This window comes from Alligator sinensis, unplaced genomic scaffold (assembly GCF_000455745.1).
Source record: "Alligator sinensis unplaced genomic scaffold, ASM45574v1 scaffold1190_1, whole genome shotgun sequence".
In the NCBI taxonomy this organism is placed as follows: domain Eukaryota; kingdom Metazoa; phylum Chordata; order Crocodylia; family Alligatoridae; genus Alligator; species Alligator sinensis.
In genome coordinates this window covers 484,868-509,695 of record NW_005842969.1, presented here as the reverse complement: position 1 = coordinate 509,695, position 24,828 = coordinate 484,868, and the positions used below count along the sequence as shown (strand labels likewise).

Below are 24,828 nucleotides of genomic sequence, written 5' to 3'. Positions count from 1 at the left end.
TTACCCTGATAAAGCTCCATGCATATACCCTCTCAGACTATTTTTCTAGAACACCTGCATTATTTACCAACAGCAGGGTAGTGTTTAGCATGAGGCTAAATGGAGTTGTGGGGAAGAGCCTTTGGGACTTGTTCTCTCTCCAGTTCCTCATCAGCATTTTGAGATTCAATTCTCCAGTAGATTCTTGGTTTCCCCTTTTTTTTTTCCAGGCCTGTGCACAGTAAAATCACTTTCCTGCTGCCCAACAGCTGCATGGTCTCTAGACTTCCTGGCCTTCTCTGTGTCTCTTGCACTCTCCCCTTTCACTTATACCAGGTCACTTACAGGTGTAGGTGCCAAGCTGACAGCACTTTCCCCCTCCTGCCCTAGGATTTCACAGGTGTACTGGAAGTTGCATACCACTTCCTGCTCAAATCTGCAGCTCAAAGTCCCTTGGGCCAATCCCTGGATTTTGGGATGCTGAACTGAACTCCTCCAACCCCAAGCTGGTTCCATGACTTTCCTTAAGGAAAAGTGGGCTGCAGAGTTTTCCACTGAAACTTTGTTGTTTTTTTTCTTACTACAGGACTGGATCCTGCAGGACCCAAGTACACGAAAGCCAGCCCTGAAGAGCGCCTGGATCCTGGAGATGCCCTCTTTGTAGAAGCCATTCACACTGACTCAGACAGTAATCTGGTTTCTGTGTTTTTCAGCCTGATTACTCCCCCCTGCCCCGCCTTTATTACTGAAAAGTAGTGTGCTCAGTGGACTACCCTCTAGGCCTAATGGTCCTGGGCTCAACTCCCACATCAGACTGTCTCTTCAGTAGATATGCTTCCTGGAAGGTTTACTAAAGCAGATCTAGTCAGGGAATTTCTGTCCATGCTACAGTGCCCCAGAGCAATAGCAGGGGTGGGAATTTCTCCATCATAGGTGCAGACTATGACAATCATTCATCAAGCACTTCTCCTCCCTGGCCTGTGCTGTAAGGCTGCTGTATAGTGCTGCTGGTAGGCACTGGTAAACACCGCACACTGATGCCTGTATGTAGTAGACAGGTATTGCTATGCACTCACTTCTATGCCCTTTGGGCACATAGTTCAGATCTGTTCCAGTGTAGTCTGCAGGGATGGTTGATAAACTCTGCAAAGTATTTGGGTGTGTGTTAAGATGAAAGGTGCTATAGAATAATAATGTCTTGTCTTGCCTTTCTGTAGTCCCTTCCATATGAAGACCACAAAGCTCTTTACAGACATTTATACATTAATCATTCCCATTTCAAATAAGTAGGAACCCAAGGCTCAGCAACTTAGAATTATACAGACTTACTGACTGCAGCAGCAGCAGAATCAGGACTAGAATCTCATTCCTGTTTCTCTAGCCCAGGAGGCTAACAAATGACTCTGGGATTTTGGCTCCTTTCAGATTTCGGCATCCGGATTGCTGTAGGCCACATTGACTACTTCATCAACGGAGGCAAAGACCAGCCTGGCTGCCGCCAGTTCTTGGGTAAGAAGGGCTAGTGGCATGTTGTCAAAGGAAGGGCCACACACTGCTGTTTATCAGCCTGTAAACAGCTCACACTTGGGAGAGGGGAGGTGGTCACATTTGTAATGATTAATATAAGGCCACAGATACTTGGAAAGGAAAAGCCATCACAGTACAAGTTTCATACCACAAGGCCTTTCTGCCCATGTCTCTCCTTCTCATTCCTAGGAAAAAGCATCACACACACACTGGAAACAAATGTCATCTTTATGGCATCATAAAAATGTTATGGAAGCCCAAAGGCCAATCAAACAGGCATCCATGTCCCTTGTCACACCACAAATGCCCAAAATGTGTGGTTGCCACATAGGTGGCATGAATTTGTCAGCTATTTTTCTGCAGACATCTGTTTGCTTTAAGGCAGGAGAGAGTGAGCAGCCTGGAGCTACCCACGCTCTCCAGCTGCCCTATACAGGCAGTCCTGGGACTCTAGGGGCCCAATCCTGCATGACCAGGGAATTCCTATTTCCAGAGTTTGCAGGATCAGGCCCTTGAAGGCCTGAAAGTGTCTACTTGGGTTCCCCTGTTTACAGACCTGCACCCTGAGAATCCCCCGGCAAAGGATTCCCTGGCTCTGCATCACACTGCTGCAGCCCAACACAAGGTGCACCTCTGCAAACAGGGAAACTTGGGGTTTCCCCATTTGCAGAAATGCATGCCCAGACAATCTTGACTTGGGACATGTCTTCACAAATAGGAAAAAAAACCAGGTTGCACTCATTCATAGATTCATAGATGTTAGGGTCGGAAGGGACCTCAGTAGATCATCGAGTCCGACCCCCTGCATAGGCAGGAAAAGAGTGCTGGGTCTAGATGACCCCAGCTAGATGCATATCCAACCTCCTCTTGAAGACCCCCAGGGTAGGGGAGAGCACCACCTCCCTTGGGAGCCCGTTCCAGACCTTGGCCACTCGAACTGTGAAGAAGTTCTTCCTAATGTCCAGTCTAAATCTGGTCTCTGCTAGCTTGTGGCCATTATTTCTTGCAACCCCCGGGGGCGCCTTGGTGAATAAAACCTCACCAATTCCCTTCTGTGCCCCCATGATGAACTTATAGACAGCCACAAGGTCGCCTCTCAACCTTCTCTTGCGGAGGCTGAAAAGGTCCAGGTTCTCTAGTCTCTCCTCGTAGGGCTTGGTCTGCAAGCCCTTAACCATACGAGTGGCCCTTCTCTGGACCCTCTCCAGGTTATCCGCATCCCTCCTGAAGTGCGGTGCCCAGAATTGCACGCAGTACTCCAACTGCGGTCTGACCAGTGTCTGATAGAGGGGAAGTATCACCTCTTTGGATCTATTCGTCATGCATCTGCTGATGCACGATAAAGTGCCATTAGCTTTTCTGATGGCTTCATCACACTGCCAACTCATGTTCATCTTGGAGTCCACTAGGACTCCAAGATCCCTTTCCACTTCTGTGCCACCCAGCAGGTTATTTCCTAGGCAGTAGGTGTGCTGGACATTTTTCCTCCCTAGGTGCAGCACTTTGCATTTCTCCATGTTGAACTGCATTCTGTTGTTTTCTGCCCACTTGTCCAACCTATCCAGGTCTGCTTGCAGCTGTTCCCTGCCCTCCGGCATGTCCACTTCTCCCCATAGCTTTGTGTCATCTGCAAACTTGGACAGAGTACACTTCACTCCCTCGTCCAAGTCGCCGATGAAGACATTAAAGAGTATCGGTCCAAGGACCGAGCCCTGCGGGACCCCACTGCCCACACCACATTGTAGAGGAATGCCAAGGATTTCCCAAGCACTCTTCTTTTGGTGGGGAAACTGAAGGTTTCCCTGTTTGCAGAGGTATGCCTTGAGTGTTGTCTCACAGGATTGGGCCCCAGCTGTACAGGACAGCAGGTAACATCTGTTTCACTCAGTGAAGTAGATCAGCTGTGCCAGGCCTGCAAGTAGAAATTTGTACCAGTAGAGTAAGATCAGCAAAGACCAGGATTGTTTGTGACCTTTCTATGCTGACAGAAGTTGTTATGTAGTCAGAGTTGATTTTGCTAGTTTATTTCATTCAGGGGAAGAGCTTCTAAGCTCTGCAAACAAAATAACTTTTTTCCTGATATAAACTGTATCTGCAGGAGGATGGTTTATTGATATATAGCAGTAAACATCCTTCTAGCTTGGACTAAACTAGTATTTATAGAATGTAAGGGGCTCTGCATCCATTTGTCTTAAAGTCCTTGGGTACATATCAGTAGGCTGCTCCACTGCATAAATAAAAATTTCCAAAGCACCTAAGTGACTTTACTTTTAGTGGGACTTAGGCCTCTAAATCACCTGGGCACCCTTAAAGGTTTTAGCCAATGGGCTCTTGCAGACAAAAGATTGTGCTTCTTAACCTGTGGCCTGAATATTACTGTATCAGGTTCCTCAGAAATGTGTAGAGAGACTAGGTCCCTGTCATTGTGCTTTATATTTCAGGCTACAAATACCTGATCTGTGATCACATGAGGGCAGTTCAGCTCTACATCAGTGCCTTGGAGGACTCCTGTCCTTTGATGGCGTTCCCCTGTTCCAGTCACCAAGATTTCCTTGACGCAAAGTGCCTGGATTGTTCAGATCCCTTCCAGCTCTCCTGTCCCAGAATAGGTAAGGTGCCAACTAGGGACCTGCATTGGCAGAGGGAGAATAGAAGCCTGCAGGTTCTCAGTGGCTTTGGGGTATGTGAGTCTATGAAAGACCCTGGAGATCCCTGCCAAACCTCTGATTCTGTGGCACTTCCCATCAGGACTAAAAATGCCTCAGATCATCAGTTTTGACTGCCCCTGTCTGTCATCACCAAAGTTTGGAAAAAGTCAGATCTGAGGCAAACCCTTCCTCTTGTCCTGGGCTGAATCAAATCCTCACTCCAAATGCCCCTAACCCTGGAAAAGGATTAGAAATAGGGATCCACATCTGGATCCAAATGTTGTGGCTGGTAGCCAATTCTGGTATCAATCTTGGTGTTCTAGCCAGCCACCCATGGCAATAGTTAACTTAGGTTCCTCCTGGAGTCTCAAGGTTGTCATCAGTCACTTACCTGCTGAGCAAATTCCTTGTTGCTGCAGTGCCAGAGGCATTGGCAGTGTCCTGGTCTCTCCTGCCCTCTTCCTGTGGTACTTCCTAAGTCTTTTCCATAGGGTGCTTTGTGGCTGTGGGGGGCAGGGGCGAGAGGGGCCAGAGTGGATATGAGGACCAGTGAGGGCTCAGTCAGATCCCCTCTGTCCCCATCAGCAGTCACTCAGGACATGTTTACATGTGCTCCAGGAGTGCAGGGGAGGGGGCGCTTTAATTAGAGCAGCTCTGAGTACTGCAATTATAGCACACTGGACCAGCATCCCCACACATCTACCCGGGGGGCCTTTTTCCTTCTAGCTTGGCTTTGTTTCTTCCTATAGGTTTGTTGAAGCAAGCTGGAGTCAGCCTGAGCAAGCTACCCAAGGAAGTAAAGGTTTACCTGGTGACCAGACCCTCAGCCCCGTTCTGCAGTAAGTAGCAAAGAGGAAACTAGAGTAAGCAGGAAGCCAGCCTGGCTGCACAGACGAGCTGTGGGGAACTTCCATTTGGGCCTGTCTTCCTAAAGGGACAGTCCCTCTCTGCTTGAAACAGGTAGTCCCATTGGGAGCCACAGGTGCTTCAAAAATTGTTGGGGAGAAAGATTAGCTTCAGAGTAGCTTCAAACCCCTTGGTACCCACTGCTGAAAGGGTCCGATATGTTGTGCTCCTCCGAGGGAATGCAGACATCCTCGTGTCTTCAGCAGCCAGGCTCCTCAGTGGATCTCACTGTCCTGGCCTCTCTCTCAGCACCACCGTGTTCCCTTCTTCAGCAACATCCTCAGTTGCTGAGGAGCCATGCTGTGTCGCAGGCAGTGGGCAGAGCCAAGATGCCAGCATGTTGCCTGCTGTGGACCCTCACCTGCATCCTCTTACATACCCACCAAAGGAGACAGGAGACGCACCTGAGTAAAATAGAGTGACTGAGACTGGGATCTGGCCTGGAAGGTGTCTGAGCCATGGTAAACCCACGCTCACGAAAACAGTAGCAAATATCAGGCCTGATTTTCCCATGCTTCCAAGAATGTTACCCTGGTCTAACTCCACTAGCCCTAATAGAGTTCTACCTGATTTATACCAGCAAGGGAGCATACCGAGGCCAAGTGACAGTGTCTGATACCACCTTCACTTCCTCCCTGCCCTCTTTCTCTGTTTTTGCTTCACTCCCACTCTTAAAATGACCTGCAGCAGAACAGAATCCAACAAGCAAACAATTACACACCCAGCCAGCTACCAAGTAGTCTCTTTTTTGTGACAAAGCTCTGCTCAGATTTTCTCCATACAGTGTTTGTGAGGGCTGGTGATGGGGTTGGGAGGCCTTCCTTGGTGAAAGGTGAGGGCTTGGCCCAGAATCAGCATCTTCTGCCTCACTCTGGCACCCACTGTCTGTCGCTCAGTGTATTACAGCTTGGTGCAGTTTCACCTGTCGCAGAAGAGGAACTCGGTCACCAACATCGAGATCACTTTCCGCAGCGCTGACTCCACAGACTCCACAAAGATCTCCATGTGAGTAACCTCCAGCCTCTCCCTGCCTGGCTGTAAGGAGTGAGATTGTTTCAAATCAGGCGCGTGCCCAATACTAGCACAAATGGCCCAGTGCAATCCCCATCAGGTGACCTGGAAATGTGACAAATCTCACTGCTGCCCTGGGCAGGTGCATGCACCAAATGCCCACCTCTAACAAGGTTTGGCCAAACTAACCCAGTCTCCCAGACATTTGGCCATGGGACAGGAGTGGAAATGACTGGAAAAGCTGGAAGCAGCAAGAAAGGAGTTTACTGACATGTTGTTACATGCAGCAAAAAAACCTAGGGTACCACCAAAGGAGGAAATCTACTGTGGCTGGGGACCAAGACCAGGTGTAGGGATGATAAGCAGTATCTGGACCACGCCCCCATCCTCCAAACTGTATTTGCCTTAAAAGGGCCAGGTTCCCTCTCACCCTCCATCCCCCTTTGACTCAGCTCCTCTGCTGGGGGTGGATTTTCCCACCACAGAGAAGTTCCCAGCAGGCAGGGAGCCAGCCTCTCCAACTTATACATTTGCCTTTCCTCAGTCACTGGCATGGCAGGCAAGAAGCTGCAGGGAGGAGGTGAGACCACAATGTGCAGCACTCTGCCTGGACTCAGTGGGTGGACATCCATTTGGAGCCACAGCCACCTGGCATAGGGCAGAGTAGCACAAGCACTGGTGCCCAGATGGCTCTTACTGCCAAGCTGAGCTGAAATGTGGTGCAGCAAAAAAACCCCAAACAAACAAAAAAAACCCCAAAATCTGACATCCAAAAAACCAAACAAACAAAACCCCCCCCTTCTTTAAATTGTGCTGCTTCAAGAGAAGAAGAGGTGAGATAGAGGGAGGAGGGTTTCCCCCAGGGGATCTCCAGTCTACAGCTGTACATCTGTAAGGATTATGAGCCTATGACTCCAGACTTAAAGAGTTTACATAAGTCCAGGTGGATGGCCAGGCCCTTTAGAGCTTGGACTGACCTACATCATACCTGTGAAACTGAAGCCCATGAATATTTATTGCTAGACAGATAATTCCTTAAGGGGCTAATGAGAGGGTTTCAGATTCAGGCCCTGCACCATCTCTAGGCTCAGCAGCTCAGTAATTTGACAAGTATCCACCAGATGGAGCAGGATCTCAGGAAGGAAAAGGACAGGGAGCCAGAAATTAACAAAGCTAAGGCCTCTTCTGCCTCTCTCCTCAAAAAGTTACGGGTATTGCACAATTAGCTGGTTAATTGGGAAATGAACTAAAACCCGCTGCACGTGCAAAGTACCTGTCACACCATAAAAAATAAGTACTAACTTCATAGCTGGTTGGTATCCAACTTCAGTTTGTACCTGTAGCAGGGTCTCCCCTGCAGCTGCGGCTGGGAGCTTTGTCAGCTGACAGGACTCCCAGCTGCTGGGATGCACTGTGCCTAGCTGTTTTGGGGAGTCTTGCAGACCCAGAGTCCAGCAGCCGAAGATTTTGGTTCCTGGCAGTGCACCTCCCAGTGCTAGGACTCAGCTGGGTCCCAGCAGCTGTGGGGTGCAGCTGCAATCTCCCAGACCCAGCGGTGCATGGGGCCTCCTGGGGCTGGGAGATCACAGCTGCTGCAGTCTCTCAGCTCCAGGGGCTTCATGCACCTCCAAGACTGGAAGACTGAAGCAGCCATGATCTCTCAGTCCCAGCAGTTTCAAGCACACCAGGGGCTGGGAGATCACAGCAGCTGCATCTTCCAACCACAGAGGTGTGTGGTGTGCTTCCTCAGCTGGGAGCCCTTCAGTTGAGGGGTTCCCAGCCAGGGGAACTTGCTTCTGGTCACTGCAGGGGGAGCCCAGGATCAGGCTCCCCTATACTGTCAATAGGACATGACGGGATCTAATGAATGATCCCACACTTGCACCTTCTGCCATGCACCTGTGGCATGACAGGAGGTGTGACTGTAGATCTTGCATTAGATCCCATTGCACCTTTACCTGCACATGAAGAGGAGCCCCGAGTTCTAAAAGGAAACATTTTAGCACTTAACCATAGGGCATAGAGCTCCAGTAGCATCAATGTAATCGCACACACAGGAGCTCTCATTCCCATAGAGGAGCAGCTTTATCTGTTTCCCTTCAAACCCTATAAAAGGTGTTTTCAATCCATACTGAGAAGTTTATTACCAATATGTCAGTTTAAATCCACACATGAAGGAAGAAGCTTTTCTCATTCAGGCAAGGCCTACCTATCCTTCCCACATAGTCTGGCCAAGAGTCTTACACCTGGGAACATAAACACAGGCCTTTCTATCCCCATTAGGCATTTAATCAAGGAACCCAGGTTACAAATGCTTCAAGCACATGACCATTCCCAGGGGCTTCAGTAGGATTTGAAGGCGTTCAGCACTTCAGAAAATGTTCTTAGGCTCCTAAATATGGACCAAGAGCTCTCAGTGCCCCGAAATGTCCCCAGATGGGGTAAGGCCTGCAGGATGTTTTCAAGCAGATCCCCCTTTAAGGCCAACTGGAGCTGCACACGTACAGAGCATGAGGAATCTGGTCCTTTGTTGTTTGCTACAGTAAAATCATTTACCCCACTCACCAATTCTGTGATCCAGGAGGGGGTGGGGTATATCCTACCTGTGGGCCTTGTTCTGCAGAAGAGATCTCTCTTGTTTCACAGTTCCTTGCTATTCATACACTGCCAGGGCTAGAAAGGACTGCCAGGGTATCTAGTTCGACCCCAGAGATTGCACAATTCGTCTTTTCTATTTATGGTACTTTTGGGGGGGGGCGGCAGCTCCAAACCAGGTACAGCAGGCCCAATTCACTCCACCATTCCATGAAACTGCACTGGCATCAGGGGAATTCCTTCTAGGGATGTACTAGGAACACTGTTTTCTAACCCCCAGGGGGGCTGATCACCAGCCATGCCAGTCTCACTGCCCCATCTCTGACAGAGACCAGGGCCCAATATTTAAAAGGGGGCAACATCTCTCACTTTATGCATTTCCAAATGCTCCAGGTCACACGAGCAGCATTTAATGCTTCATGAAAGTGCTGGGATAGCTGCTTTGACTGTGTGGAATAGGCATGTTCACATCCCCCTGCCTCTGCAAAGGATAGGGATATAACATGGAAGCCCTTGCTGCATGTAACATACACTACTCAATTAACTGGGTAACCATGCAATAAATTTAGACCGGCCACACATGCAAAGTAAGACCAGCCACAAGTGCAAAGTAATTATTACATGATACAAATGACTATTCAGCTATAAAAAAAGAGCCAACCAGCTCTTACACAACCAGTTGTGTAACAACTCTATAGCTGGTTTCTATCCAGCTTTAACTGGAATGTGTAGCAGGGCCTGGAGAGACAACCTGGAGGAGGGAGAGGTTTACCAGGACAGAGCCTCCCTTCTCTACTGCAGGGTTCAATCCCATAAAAGGATCCTCTGACTTTTTATCAGGTTTTATCAGGATTCCTACTAACAACGCTGCCACCTGCTGTGACTCGGTGGACATCTGTATCCTCTCTCCCCATTGCCCTTCTGTACAACTATATTTATCTGCACTTCAGTCCCCTGTTCTCATGGGCATCCTTCACCCTTCCTTGCAGACCCAAGCAGAAGCAGATGGGCCAGGGGCTGCTGGCTCATACAGTCCCAGCATGCCAGATGGAGAGTGTAGTGCTGACGTACCTCCCTAGGAACCGGTTCTGGAGAAAGGACGCAACCTCCATCACAGGCAAATTCTGCACAGCTCCACTGCCAGTTGAGAACAGGTAAGCCACAGACATACCCCTCAGGCCCACTCCAGCAAAAGAGCCTTGCTGGCTGGTCTCATGGCATGATCTTTCACCCTTTGGGAATGTGCTACTCCTCTGGAAAGTTCGAAGCTCCCCAGGAGCCCAGTGCATGCATTAAAGCCTGCCTCTGTATCTTCCCTGATTGTTGCTGGGTATAACATGCACCAGCAATGGAAGAGGAATTGAGGAAGGGCTGACATCCCACATAAGCTCCTGTGCCCACCCCAGTATAAGAATATGTGCTCACACACAATGGCAGAAGATGACTTATGATGAATATAGCCCATGATCTGAGCTAATGAGTCACTGCTTCTTGAATGGGCAAAAGTCTCTGGAAATCTCTGTCCTAGACCAAATTATTTTCTACCCCTCACTTCCTTCTCACTCACCCCATCACTGGAAGGAAAAAGGCTGCCACTCAAGTCAGATCTATTGCAGAGGGTCTTATTAATGCTGTCCAGAACTGTGGGCAAATGGCATCTGCACCAGCTTCTCCTTGGTTTTGTCCTCATTTGTGCTCTCTACCTGATCCTTTCCAGTTCCAGCTTCATTTTGAGAGGTTCTGGTCACCAGCATCTTTCATGATAGGGCCTTTATGTCTGAGAAGGCAGAAACCCCCCCTGGTCTCTCTGAAATCTATGGCGGTTCCTGACATTATGGCCCAGGGTAGCCATCTTGTGAAAAACAGCATTGTCAGTGCCAGAGAGCATGAAACTGCTATCATCCAGCCTTAATTCACTTCTCCAAAGCAAGAGGAACAAAAAGCAAACCTTTCTCCCATTAAGGGAACTGAAGCTCTCTTCCCCAGTGACCATGCCCTACAACTGTATCTCACAGCCAGGAGAATAGATGCCCCTCATTTTAGGATCTAGCATTCCCACAGCTGCAGCACAAGTGGGGAAGCCTCCTCCCCCTCAGGCCCATAGGCAAGGACTAAGCACTATTAATGTGACCCCTGAGTCCTAGAGCATGAAAACTGTCTCCCTGGAAAAAAAATCCCTCAAGGCACTCCAACTCATCCTGTACACACACATACACACCGAGTCACAGAAAAGTCAAACTGGAAGGGACCTCCAGAGGTCATCCAGTCCAACCTCCTGCCTGAGGCAGGATCAACCCTATCCAAACCATCCTATACAAATCCATAATCTAAACTTTTCTTAAAACTATCATCAACCCTGACACAATACAAGATATGACATCCTAACCTGCCACAGTAAAGCAGGGGGACCACAGCAGCCAATGTCCTGCTTCTGTAAACAGTTGTTAATATACACTCAAGAGGTCCAGAGTAGAGGGCCATGCCCCCCGCTACAAAGGAAGGCAATCCCCTCCCCTCCAGTCCATACCAATCCGACCATGGGGTAAAATTCCTTCCTGACCCCCAATATGGCAAATGATATCACCCTGAGCAGATGGGCAAGACCCTCTAGCCAGGAACCTCTGACTTTAAGTCCCAGTAGGAGCACTGACAGACCCCAGTCAAAATCCCCAGCCTTGGCTGTAGCCAACACCTCTGAGGGAGGGTTAAAAACATCCTGACATATGTGGCAGAGGAGGACATCTACACACACACCCCTTGCAAGGAAGGCTGGACACAAAGGTGCATTCCCCGGCATGCAGAGGAGGCCAGGAAGCAGTGAGCTTCCCAGAGCTGCCATTTCTCTGGTGCTCCTACTCAGTGGTGTGCCCAAGTGGCTCACACTGGCCTGTCCCCATAGACGGATTCAGGCGGGGTGCATGGTGGGGAGGGGTGCTCAGCAACACCCTTCTTCAGCTGTGTAGTGCAGTGCTCATGGGCTTGTCATATTGTTCTCAAACCCAGGCCATGAATGCTGCCTCTACTCACCCACCCAAATTTGGTGGCAGGGGAAAAGGGGGCAGTAAGCAGTAGCAGGGCTCAGCCCCTGGGTTCCAGAGCCACAGCAAGCCTGCATGGCCTTGCTGTCATGTGGTCTGGCAGCAGCTGCACTAATGAGCCAGGGAAGACAAAGAGCTCACCATATGTGCTGCACATCCCACTGGGAGGTATGGTTGCACCCGCTTTGAATCTGCCTTAGCCACATCACCCGTCTACACTTGGATGCCCTCTCAAAGCCAAACTCCAACCTTTCAAGGCACTGGAACACAAGGCCAATTCATTACGTCCCAACATGGCAACTCCTGTAAAAACTTTCTACCACAAAAGAGACCGGAGATGCCTCTGGGACATAGAGCTGCCCCTCAGAGGTGCAAGGTCAGGCTGGCGGTCACCCATTGCCCTCCTGGGCAGTTCCCCATGAGACATGAGCAGTTGATAGAAGCAAGCATTCCTCCTCAGCTTTCTACAATTTGGCTAAACCTTTTGTACTCCTCTCACAGTGAAAAGATGTTTTGCCTGTCTCAGAACCTGACACTGACAGGAAAAGAAGGCCTTCTGCATGACCTGGCAATCGCCTGTCTGTAGGACAAGACCTGGAGCACACCGAGTGCACTGGCATGGGGAGATGCGCTCTGAAACGTGTTCTCTTTTTCTGCTTCTGGGTAGCATTTCCTCGAAAAAGGACAGAACTGGATGCAGTCTTCATCTCCTGCCTTGGGGTAGAAGGACTGACCGTGCTAAAACAGAATCATGTGCATACAAGGAAAAGCAAAACTTTAAAAGATTACAGAAGTAGTTTGGGAGTCCAGACTCCTGGATTCTAGGCCCAGCTCTGCAAGCGAGTGTGTGTAGCCTTAGTTTAGTCACTTAATCTCAGTTTCCCTTTCTGTAAAATAGGATAGTAACATCTTGCAAGGGGATCACAAGGGTGAAAGGACTGGTTCATTAAAATGCTCTGAGATCTTCATATTAAAGGTTCTAGGTAGGCAAAGTATTATTTTTATTAACAAAGGCTTAAGGCTCAGAATTTCATGAGCAGGAAAACATATCACAGTAACACTAACACACACACACACACACACACTACTAGTTCAATCTAAAGACATATAGAATTTGAGACCCTCTCGATTTCATGAGTGGCTCTACCATCCATTTATCACGTTTCCCCTTCACATGACAAGACTCCATGAGCTTTCCCAACTTCCAAATTAGGCTCTTTTAGGTCAGCTCAAAGTCAGATAAAACACACTGCGGTGATAGAGCAATATCCCTCTTTTAAGCTGGTGTCAATCGCTCCACAAGATACACAGCAATGGAGATTCAGGCTCATCATACACATCATAGCTGGAGATCCATGGCAACACAGAATGGTGTTTCAAGCTCCGAGACTGTAAAAGGATGAAAAGGGCTGTATGGAAGCCCTAATGTGGGGGACACAGACACAAATGTCTCTCCCCTTGTTCACCCCATCTCACTGATCCTGTGAGCCATATATGAATTTTCTGGGTAAAGAGAGGAAAGTGTTGCTATCTTTTCTATCCCTAAACCCATGCACCTCAGTGCACAAATCCCTAGATTCACTGGATGAAACCAGCAGAAGGGACATGCAGAGGCTTCCTCAGGCTTGGCGAGGTTTTTTTCACTTGTCACCAAGGAAGGATCCTGTCAATTCTATTTCAGTCAAAGTGGGTGGCTGCAGACCTATACAAGGCTCTCCTTACCTCTAGTCCTTACCCTTCCCCAAGTTCTCCATTTTGGCCATTTGCAAGGCAGCTGGCTAGCATACTAACTAGGGAGAGGCTACAGGAGTTTCCTTCTACTGAGGACAATTATATTTGGTGCCCCAAATACACATTTTTAAGAGGAAGTGCCTTGGAGGGCATCTTGAGAAATACAGCAGGCCTCAAAGGTACCAAAAGTCTACCCAAGCATAGAAAGCCACCTCAGAGAGATTTATTTGATTAGGGGACCCATCCCTATAGATACAACCCAACTTATCAAGTCTGGTGGCTCCAAGAGCTGCATAGTTCCCTTGTGCTGATCAGAAGCCTTTACACCCTTCCTAAAAGGACACTAACAGCTACCCCAGAGAAGCCTCCTAGCTGTACAGCAAGCAGCAGCAGCAGTGAATGACTTCTGTTTGGGGAACCATGCAGCAGGGCTGTGGCAGAGGAAACTACAATGCAGTGGCCCTGCACTAGTGCTGTGATAGAGGGGCAGCTGTCTGAGCTGCAGGGCCCTTTACAGCAGTTATGTGCACCCCTTTTTAAGTGGCCCTGGCTGAGTTTTGCAGGAGCTCAGAATCACCAGGTCACAGGCCTGACCCTAGCCAGACCAGAACACCAGTATATGAGCCTCTTGTAGAAGCAGCACAGAGCTGCTGGATCTGCCTCTGCATCTTGGTGGTAGGGGGCATTATGCCTGTATTGTGGCCCCACTGCACCAGCCTAGCTTAAAGAGGCCCACAGTGACTAATGCTGTCATCACTCCACACAAGCCACCAGCAGATGAAAGCGCTGGGCGTGTCTGCAGCACAACTTTAGTCACTACTATAGTTGCAAGGTGCCTTCCACTTCCACAGTGGTTTGAGTTCAAACACTGCACCTTCTTTGCTTCTTCTTTCTGACCTCACTGATCCTTCTGGGAGGGCTTATCTTGATCAAACCTCCCCTCTGTCTTCATGTGCACCCAGGTGGGCAACAAAATCCAGCTTAGGTTCCTTCCATAGAGCTGTATTCACATTCTCGCTTCAAAAGGGATACAAATCCATTTGGGGTTCTTCCTCCTTCCAAGGCTGCACCCAGAATCCATTCCAGGAGGGCACAGAAATCATATCCCAAGTCTTCTCTTCCTTCATGTTACAAGTGCATTGGCCAAAAGACCCAAACTTTCCTGTGTATCAGAAACCGCTAGATTGTCATGGCCTGGCTGTGGTTGTCAGAAATGGAAAAAGGCAAGTCCTGGACATGGAATTATAGTAAGTCTAAGAGGACTAGCTGCCACAGTATAATATTGAAAGAAACCTGGACACAACTCCACCCTCCATGTGCATGAGGTCTAACACTGTTAGGTCTTTCCCATTTCCCCACTTCCAGAGACAACACAAAAATCTTTTGAAAAAGGGATCTTGCCCTTCAAGCCCACAAACCCCAGTGCTTCATCCCTGTCATTAACAAGTGCCCTCAGATCCAAAGAGCATATAGACTCTGTGAACAGGTTGACACTGCTCTCTCTCCAACAGTTTTAATGTACCTGATTACAAGAGCGGTTGACACACCATTGAGTTGAGGGATTAGAATATAAAAATGAACACACACAGACATCTCTGGTGCCACTGCCTGTGAACAGAAGGCAGGGTGGAAAGTGTCCAGGGGGGTGGGTAGGTCACACTTCAGTCTCATGCATGTACCTTGTGTTTGTAGCTATGTGCATGTGTGGCATACCCGTATGACCAGCTTGGTGCATGTTAGTGTCTTTCTGATTAGAGGTGTGTGCACACACATGCGTGCAAGTCTCCATGATCAAAACCAGCTGTTGTTCCCTAGAGTTCTGGGGTCTGGGTGGGAGCCAGAGGGGCTCGTCCTTTGAAGAGAACTCTGGGATAACTCCGAAGAAGGTTTCCAGAAGCTGCAGCAGGGAAAAAGGAAGGTGGAGGTAAGGGGGTGGAAAAAAGAAGCCACTATTATTACAACCACAGTTCTTAGCCATTTGTCAAACTCTTCCCCCGACAATGAAAACCGATGCCACTCAAATCAGTTTGCAAAATCCACATCAGTCACACAACAAGAAACCAGAGGTCTGGGGAATGCATGCATGCACAGTTCTACAACAGCAACAACTGCAGCTGATCATGAGTACCTTCAGCATCGCGTTCCCTTAGGCCCAGTTCTCATCACTTTGCCCCTCTGCGCCTTCCTTTTTCAGACTAGCACAAAGAGGGTGTACAATGCTTTCTGGGAACTATAAACCCCCAAGGCAAGCTGTGCAAATATAAACAATCACATTAGGTGCATGAGGATGAAAGGGGCAAGGCCTAGTGGGCAAAACACCAATGCCCACTAACAAGGTAGCCTGAGTAGTTCAAGTCCCCCCCGCCCCCCTCCCCTCCCCCCCCAGCTTATCTCAGTCACAAACTAGAACAAATGCAAAATGGAAGGGAAATCATAGGATTTTGGTAAGAAAGCTGAATTCCGTTTCCTAGAAACTATTCTAGGCAGAAGTACATGGGTGAAATGTCTGAAAATTATGCAAAATCTTTGGATTGTGTATTTTAAACAAGCCATCTGAATGTTACCAAGGCCCCCCTCAGACAGCTGGTGAAAGGATATTTTCTCTCTTGGATTATCACTGTTTATACTGCTCTTAGCCAATTTTATTTCCTGATGTGCCATAGGGTGGATTGGATTGTCCCCTTTCACATGACTAAATTCAAGCTGGGAATCAGAGGATAAAACAAGAGAATAATTTGCCTCTCAACAGCACTTCTAACACCCAAGGATCCCAAAGCATCTTTACAAACTATAGGCTGAAGAATATCATATACCACTGAAACTTAGCATGTTTGTAACACTACACAGTTGTTCCATCCCAGTTTAGAAAAAGGAAATGAAACCGCATGTTACACAAAGGGGGAATTTAGGAAGGCAGTGTGTAGGCTGGCAAGAAAGCTGAGGTTAGGACCCTCTGAAAGGGAAAGCCCCAGGGGATCTCTAATGACACAAACAGGATCTCAATGATACGTTGCTTGAGATGATGACACCCCAGAAACACACCACACTGTGTTTGTGTGAATCTCCCTTGTTTTCTATTGCTAATTGTTATGAAGATTATTACATAGCAGAGGGTTCCCTGGTTTTCTACTGCTAAATGTTATGCAAATTATTATGCTGCAGAGAGTTCCCAAACTGTAGCGCTGTTGATGTACAGAGCATGTGCAGGTGAGCTCTGAATATGAAGCTGGCTGGACAGAAGGTGCTGCTGCTGCTCCTTATTTCCAGCTAAATAGTATTAAGGGGCTTTTAGCTTCCAGTAAATATTTTCCAAATGCAACCCTTCCTCATAAGGCAAGATCATCCCTATGCAAACCATCCCATACAAGTCCTTGTCTAACCTATTCCTATAACCAGGGTTTGAATTACAGGGGGAGCTCAGGGGGCCTAAGACCCCCTCCCCCTCATAAGAGACTAGAGCCCTCCTCGTAGGGTGGTCAGCCCCCCTTCCCCCTCACTCCCCTACAACAGCCCAGAGCCCATGTGCCACTGCACACAGCCCCTGGCCCACCCCGCACTTTTCTAAGAAGCCCAGGAGGTGGCAGCTCCTAGCTGCCACCGCCACTGGGCCCAGCCCCGCAGTACTGGCGGAGACCAGTGCAAACAACCCCAACCCTGGCCAATTTTTTTTTGCAGACCACCCCCCACTCCCCAAGTGTAATTCAAACCCTGCCTAAACCTATGTATAAACCCTGCTACACAACTACAAGGCATTGTTCCCAAAGACACCAAAAGCACCTCAAGCTGCCACCAATAAAGCAGGGGGATGAGGACAGTCAGTGTCCTGCCAATACAAGGGTTGTTAAAATGCATTCAAGAAAGAGGACCATACCTCCACTACAGAGGAAGGCAACCCTCCCCCGGCCCCCACTTTCTGTGGCTGAGAATGGCAGAGGAGGTGGTTTATACTCCAGTGGGTGAGCAGGGGGGTGATCTGCACCACAGTGAATGAGGGAGGAGGTCTCCATGAAATAAGCCCCATATGAGGATGAGCCATGAGCTTTAAGTGCTTTAAGAAACCTCACCTCTAGGCTGAGCCATTGCCTCAGGACTGGCTGAAAGAGAAAAGTACGCCCAACCCCTGCAATTTCTGGACTTTCTTTGCAAGTTTCCAATCTGAGTATCGACACAGCTTATTAGCTTGTGAGACCCAGCAAGTCCAAAGCCTGAGACTGCTCAGCATCCAGCAGCTTTTAGTGGGGCTGTATGAAGCGGAAGGTAATATTGGTGGCCCCACCAAGCCACATGCACAATATTTGTTTTTTTTCTGGTGTAGCAGTGAGAACTGAAAGGTTCTGTTCAAAAAGCTGGGAAATTTTTCCTGCCTATTAAGATGTGAGGTCTCATGAAGATGTTTTACCGAGAGGACTCTGGATGGCTGGAGTTCTGATATCCTTCCAGCATAAGGATAGCCTAAAAGTCAAACCTGATTTGAAAGATGAAGCAATTTTCATTTACACTGGGTAAAACTCGGATTTTACTTGTGTTTGCTTACATCTAGTTAATTCAAATGTCTGGCAGTGAAACATAAAAGGCTATTATTGTTATTATTTGTAAAAGATGCAGTATGTCTGCCACTTCAAGTCAGGACTGGGAAACTCCAAGTCCTCCAACAAAACCTGAGGAGACAAGACTTAACGTAACTGAGATTTAAAACTTAAACATAAATCAATAAATTTAAAAAACAAGCAAGGAGGCCCACCCACCCTTATATATATACACACATATACAAAATCTTTGTAGGTCTCTATCTATGAGAAAGAAAACTCCCTTCACCCTAAATACGGCTCTTCTTTTTGGCAGGTTATGTTTCTATTTCCCAAATAAGCTCATCTTAATTTGGCAGATATGGGAGCCTTGTATGTAGGGGGAAGAGTTAAAGCAAGCCTGCATAACAGAGGAAGAGTTTGGTCTTGCCACTGAGCCTCTGTTGTTTTCAGGCTGTTTTTCCAAATGGTGAGTGAGAAGACTGGGCCAGAAGCCTCCCTCTTCCCAATACACACATCTTCTTTAAATAGAAACAGCCATCTGATCTCCAGAGATCATTTCAGTTACTGGTCTCTGAAAAGACTATCCCATCCCTGTCAGAGTAGAGCAGCTTGCAGCTAGATCACAATGAGCAAATGCCAGGACTAGCGCTGAATGCAGTGGCCTGGTTGAGATAGCTAGGATGGCTTTCAGAGCACAGCAAAACACACCTTGGAGCCCAAAGGGTGAGAGCTGGAAGGCAGAGCTGAGCCCCTGCAGTGCAGCAATGACTGTGATAGCAGTGACTGGCTATTGCCTGGTGTATTTAGCAATGGGAAGCCAAGAGCGGCTGTCACAGCACTGTGACGGCAGTCAGCATGAGGGACTACAGCCGGAGAGCAGCAGTGAGCTAAATGTAGCTCAGCCTGGAATTCAACCCTTGACCCCGGATCTCAAGCACAACCTATCCTGGCAGCTATTTTTGTTCAGAAATCTGTCCCAGTCCCCTCAGACTTGCACAGATCCCAGCGTCTCTTCCTCTGAGGGAGGGGGAGGGATGGATGAGGGGAAGGAGCCCCAGAGGAGAGAGCCTCTTACTCTCACGCACCAGAGGTGGTCATGAGGCAGGGGGAAGCACACCATGTTCCTTTAACAGGACACACCCAGGGGAATCTGTGACATGCTCCTTTCCTCAGCTCACCCAGGAATGTTTAAACATAATGGCTGCTGGCACATGGAAGCCTTGACCACACCTTCTTGCTCTGGCTGTGTACAGTCTTGGCAGAAACAAGGAGACAGAGCTTGTGCTGCCCCAGAGGAGGGGCTGGTGGCCCAGGGACAGCGGAGTCAAAGGAGGCTTAGAGCCATCCTTGTGCCACTCGCATGCTGCACTGGCTGGGTATCAGGCAGCCCCCAAAGTCAGCAGCCCCGACAGATTACCTGCTCCAGCCTTGCAGCCTGGAGCAGCCCATAGCACTCAATGAAGCCCTGCACTCTTCTACAGCCAGCCAGCAGGCCCCCAAAATGCCAGAGGTTTCAGGGGGCTAGCCTTGCACTGGGGGAATTCTCCTCTGTACTGCTTGTGACACCTTTACATCTACTGTATATCACTGGGTAAAGGCCAAAATCAACACACCAGCTTCCCATGAACAGTCCGTCCATGCCCCAAACTCTGGGCTGGTATTTGGCTAATTTATCTTGAAATGACACCGTGCTTCACAAGAGGAAACACCATAAGTTCCCAGCCCCAACATGTCTGTGAGCACAATGGTGCTGAGTCAATCCTTCTCATGGCCCACTCACTAAGTGAGAAATCACGACTAATGCCATCAATTTGGTGATGATTAAACATCAATCGACAATCTCCCAGTCTTTCAGAGCAGCAGCTCAATGGCTCTTTCCGAGGCCAAGAAACACACCAACGTAAGTCAGGCTTAATGCTGCTGAAGTCAGTGGAGCTACCAGGGACTAAGCTAATGCAAGGGCAGGACCAGACACTACAGACCAAAGTCTGCCCCTTGTGACCCCCATGCAAAACTGTGAAAGTCAGTGGGGCTATTCACTGGGAGCATAACAAGGAATTCAGGCTAACAGGAGCAAGAGGGGACTCAGGGGGTCCCTGGGGAAGCCTAGTGTTGGCACTTCCAAGCTCCCTATATGTTCAAAAGCACCCATGCTCCACTATCATGTATAGGGACCACTGTAATTTGAGTTTCAGGGGCAAGACCGAAATTCAGCATTTCCTCTGAAGCCCCAGAAAACTACAATTTGGCTGAAAATGGCCTGAAACTGTGGGAGAGGAGGAGGGCGGGGAAAAAAAAATTTAAACTTACCTGAAGCACAGTAAAGAAAGGTAGCAGAGTTCTAGAAACATTGGAAACCCCACATATTTTCAAAGGCAGCCTAGTACAGACTGAGCCCCTGCTGGGGCTCAGCCAATCAGGTTGTTTGAATCCCCACTTTGGCAGGGAGTTTAAAAGCCCTGCCCAGAGTGGAGCAGGTAAGTACCCCCTGCCCTAGGGGCTGCAGGCATAGGTATGTCAAGTGCCTGCCTCCACAGCCAGGAATGGGGCACAGGATGCTCCTGCTGCAGGGGCTTCCCCCAACCCAGCATGGGTTTCCCAAGTCCTGTTTTGCTTTGCTGCTCTGCAGGAGTGGGGGGGAGGGGGGAATTTCCCCCTACCCCCCTCTTTGCATGGTAGGGCAGAGCATGGCTCGGGAGAGCCATGCCAGGTGGAGGCCCCACCATGCCAGGTGATGCCCCTGTGCCGGAGGCATACACAGCTCTGGGGGCAGGCACCTGGCAGGGGTCTCCCAAGTCCTGCTCTGCCCCACTGCACAGAGAAGGGGAGGGTGAAATTCCCCTCCTCTCCCATGTGGCAGTAGAGCAAAGCAGGGCTTAGAAGATCCTGCGCCAAGCTGGAGGAATTTTTTACTTGTACAAGTGGCTCTGTTGAGCTTTGATGCTCAGCTGCTCAAGTCCATTCTTGGGGAGGGGAAACCACATGAGCAGGAATACCCCACTTACGTAAGCAGTGTCAAAGAGTGACAGCTGCCCATGAACAGCTGAAGAACAGCCTCTGTGCTGCTGTTCAGTGGTAATCAGCCCCACAGTGAACTCCCTCAGCCAGTCAGGGGTGTGGGAGAGCCCACCCTGAAAAACACTGAAATTGGCTCAGGCAAGCCTGCAGCGAGCCTGGTCCCCCCCAAAAAAACCTTGAATTACAGTGGTCCCTAACCATGTATAGCTACTCCTCACTTAATGTTGTAGTTACGTTTTTGAAAAATGCGACTTTTAAGCAAAACGATGTCAGGCGAATCCAATTACATCACAGTAGTTACCTACTAGCAGACGGTGGCTAAACAACGTTATAACCGAACATTACGCGATTGTGCCCCCCAGAATGCTGTAGCGAGGAAAATTTCACAGCCATCATCAGACTTTCACTGATGCTGAGAGGCACACGGTGATCTATTTTTGACTAGTAAAAGGATATTTCAGAGATTTGGGGTTCCCCACTTATTTTAGCTCTGTTGAACCAAGCATCCTGTGTGGGTGACATTAACAAGGGTAGGAAGGAGGGAGTTACAGGCACTGATAGGTTATCTTGTCTATTTAACCGAAGGGGCAACTAGTACCTAAAAAGTCTTCCCAACCCATGAGGGCTGAGTGGAGGACACTGGGATCTGTGCCCCTTACCCAGTCTTCATGGAGCCCAACCAACCCCCTACCCCTTTAGCAAATTAGATTGGCAGATGTTAGCTCACCACTCCCCCTAGGCAGCGTTAGTGCTAAGCTTTGTTAGATCATTAACTAAGACAGTTAGATCATTCACCACCTCCAAGGTGCAGAGACATACACGTGAGTGTTTCCTTCCACAGGCAAGTGAGTACTTACACAGGAATCCTACACAGGGTGATGTGTGCCCATGTTAGAAGTGCCCTCACTTCATATACTCCCCTTCGCTCACATAGTCCATAAAAGACCCCGGCAACTCAGCAAAATCTTCCAACACAAGACTGGTAGAGTCCTCACCCAGCAGGTCACTGTCGGGCCGGCCTGCCTTGGGGTGGGCAGGAGGAGCAGAAGCAGGAGCAGAGGGAGGAGGTGGTGGAGGGGCTGAGGCAGCTGTTTGGACAAAGGTGGGTAAAGGACGAGGTGGGGCTGGTGGCTCATCACACTCTTCCAGCTCCTTCTCCAGCTCTGAGGAGGCTGGTCCCAAGACGTGGTAGAGGCTGGGCAGGCGAATGTCAAAGCGCAGGCCAAACTTTGCAAAGAGCTTGTCATTGAGGGCATAGAGCTTCTCTGAGATGTCACAGCCAAGGTGGGATGAGAAGAGACGGGCAATGTAGCGATCCTTCCTCAGGAGAAAGTACAGCCTCTTCCGTGGCCATGAGACATAACTGCAGTCAGTCTCTGCTGTCAAGGTGACCTACAAGGGGCAAGGGGGAAGGAAGGGACAAGAATTGATGGACTGAATGGCTCAGCCATGGGGCTATTGCCTTAAAGTGGGGCTCTATCCTGAAAGGGAACCACTACCTAATTTTATGCTCGTGCCCGTGCCCCCGCCCACATGTGCCGCCATGTGTTGGACAGTCGGATCTGCTGATCTCAGTGCCTAAAATGGTGGTTTTCACTTCTTTTCACCCTACAGAGCCAAGACATCTCACTACCAGAATTGTAAACTACATTCTATTTAGAGAGGCACCTCTACCACCCCCTGTCTTCAAATTGTACCCCCATTTATGCCTGCACAAGGCCACTGAAAAGACCAGGGGAGAAGTACAGGTATCAGTGAAAGCCTTGCTTCCTGCAGGACTTTTGGCACTAGGGTTGGGAACTGATTTCAATGGGGAGTTCGACCTATAAAAGGTTGTGGGCCAGTCTTGCTCCTGCACACCACTGTGATGGGCTGCCCCTCTTGCCTTTGCTGGGCTGCAGGCATGCATGGTTTGAGAATGCCTGGGGACTGGAAAGCAAAAAACTTTTCCTCTTGGGCATGACCCAACTTCTCAGCTCTAATAGAAGCAGCAGCTGCTGCTGTGCAAAAGTCGACTGGATTTCCTGACAATGTGGTCTAGTCTTATTTTAATGCGATATCCCTGATATTACCACTACTGGGGCAGACTATAAACACCTGCTTAACACAACGCTACAATGCTACACAAAAAGGAAGGATATCACAGGCAGCTGATATTTGAGAGAATGCTGTGATTATGCAAGTAGGAATTGCACTAAAACATTAAAGGTTTAATTTGTTTGTTTTTGCAGAAGGGTTCAGGGCAGGGGTAGGCAACCCTCAGCACACATGCCAGAGTGTTGCACGTGAAGGCATTTTGATTGGCATGCATGCCTCCAGGCAGAGGGCGTGGAAGGTGCCAGGGCTGCAGCTGCGCTGCCACAACAAGGTTCAGGCCCTTGTGGCTCCCCTGCCATCTGTCCCTGTCACGCCAACATCTTATAAATCGAGGTTGTAGTTGCTTTTGGCACTCTGCCCAAAAACTTGCTGACCCCTGCTTCAGGGTGGGTTTTTCCCCCTCTTAGATCTTGCCCAGAGAAAGCCAGTGTCTTCTCCAGCAACAGTTATTCAGAAACTCATCAATAAATTAAACTGTCTTTGGTTGGAGCAAAGCAAAGCAGGTCAGAGAGTAACTGAGACGCAGGTATGAGAACAGTGCCATTCAGACCATACTGTAGGGGCTCCCCGTACATCCAAGTATCTCCTTACCAGGGGACCCTAGGAGGGGTTGCTTGGAAGCCAAACGTGGCTCAGCTTGCACCCACGTGCCCTTGAGTTTGATACTGAATGCCCTGCGGGCAGCTGCCTTGTGAGACGCAGGAACTAGAACATGAGAACTTCCCCAAGACAGGTTGTGAGTGACCCAGGGTCATGCCAAAACCTAAAAAGGCCAGGCCAGAATCTTCCCGACAGGCTTTTGCAAGGAATTGAAACTGCCCCAGCAAATCTCATCTTTTGCTCACAATTGACAAAGAGAAATATGATACCCAGCTCAGCAACACACTCATTACCATCTCTCTCTCTGTGCACCATCAGCTCTTACAGCTCAGGCCTCTTACAAGAAGAGTAACCATGTAACCCAACCCAATTCAGCCCCTGCGAGCCTGCCAGCTGCTGTGCAATCCAGGTCAGAATGCGGGCATTAGCCTGAGCCCGTTACTGTCAGTCTTTTACCCTTCTGCAACATACAGAGAATGGAGCAGTAGGGCTGGAGTGTTGTTGTAGCTATCAGGGTGTCCTTCCTGATGCCTGGAAGCTTTGCTTGTCCAACAGCTCTCCCAACTGTACGGTTGGTCCAATAAATAAAACATATCACAAAAAATCCTTGCCTCTTGTGCAGAGAATGGAAGCAATTGAACCCCTCAGCTCAGCGGGGAGATCTCATTCAAGGAAACCACCTCAGCTCCTCAATGTGGGCCCCAAACACAAGCATCCCCTTTGACCCAAATGTGTTTTGGCATTAGCTGGGGAAACAGGGTTGGAATCAGTCGGGGAGCCACAGTGAGATTCACATCAGCAGACAGAACTGGATTCAGATGTGAGGGTGCATTTGGTTGAATGGGCTACTAGCATGAAGCCAGCCATGGGCAGATCCCAGGATTTTGGAAAGGGGTGTATAGGAGCAGCAACTTCTGCTGCAGGAGTGGCTGCAGCACCTGCTCCTGTCCCACCCCCCACACAAGGGTGGACAGACCATGCTGCTTGTAAAGCAGTAGGGGACTTTTTTAAGGTCCTCAAGCAGGTAAAAATCTCCTCTCCCTCCCTTCCCCTTCATGATCAGTGGCACATTCCCTCTGCACCCCCTTTACCCTCCCCACTCCCCGCTGCTACCCCCAAATGATGTGGAGGGGATTGCAGTTCCAGAGC

General features: G+C 49.1%; 2 protein-coding genes across 5 annotated transcripts in view; one reads left to right on the top strand and one right to left on the bottom strand.

Annotated features, from left to right (window-relative positions):
• The window catches only part of PLA1A (phospholipase A1 member A), a 25,417-nt gene extending 10,633 nt beyond the window's left edge, over positions 1–14,784 (top strand). The window contains exons 6-12 of one of the 3 annotated variants that reach the window (XM_014526195.2): positions 566–667; positions 1,405–1,488; positions 3,948–4,115; positions 4,904–4,993; positions 5,957–6,065; positions 9,656–9,820; positions 12,372–14,784. In XM_014526195.2, the coding sequence (XP_014381681.2) occupies positions 566–667; positions 1,405–1,488; positions 3,948–4,115; positions 4,904–4,993; positions 5,957–6,065; positions 9,656–9,820; positions 12,372–12,501 (848 nt within the window). In that variant the 3' untranslated portion in view covers positions 12,502–14,784. Of the gene's footprint in view, positions 1–565; positions 668–1,404; positions 1,489–3,947; positions 4,116–4,903; positions 4,994–5,956; positions 6,066–9,655; positions 9,821–12,205 lie in introns of all 3 variants that reach the window. The other 2 variants (XM_014526196.2, XM_025192823.1) reach the window with 2 other exon arrangements.
• Positions 14,785–14,932: 148 nt separating this feature from the next.
• The window catches only part of POPDC2 (popeye domain containing 2), a 16,654-nt gene continuing 6,758 nt past the window's right edge, over positions 14,933–24,828 (bottom strand). The window contains exons 3-4 of one of the 2 annotated variants that reach the window (XM_006036549.3): positions 21,840–22,374; positions 14,933–15,332 (exon numbers count right to left, since the gene is read on the bottom strand). In XM_006036549.3, coding sequence (XP_006036611.1) covers positions 21,886–22,374 — 489 coding nt within the window. In that variant the 3' untranslated portion in view covers positions 14,933–15,332; positions 21,840–21,885. The remainder of the gene's footprint in view (positions 15,333–21,839; positions 22,375–24,828) is intronic. The other variant, XM_014526192.2, reaches the window with a different exon arrangement.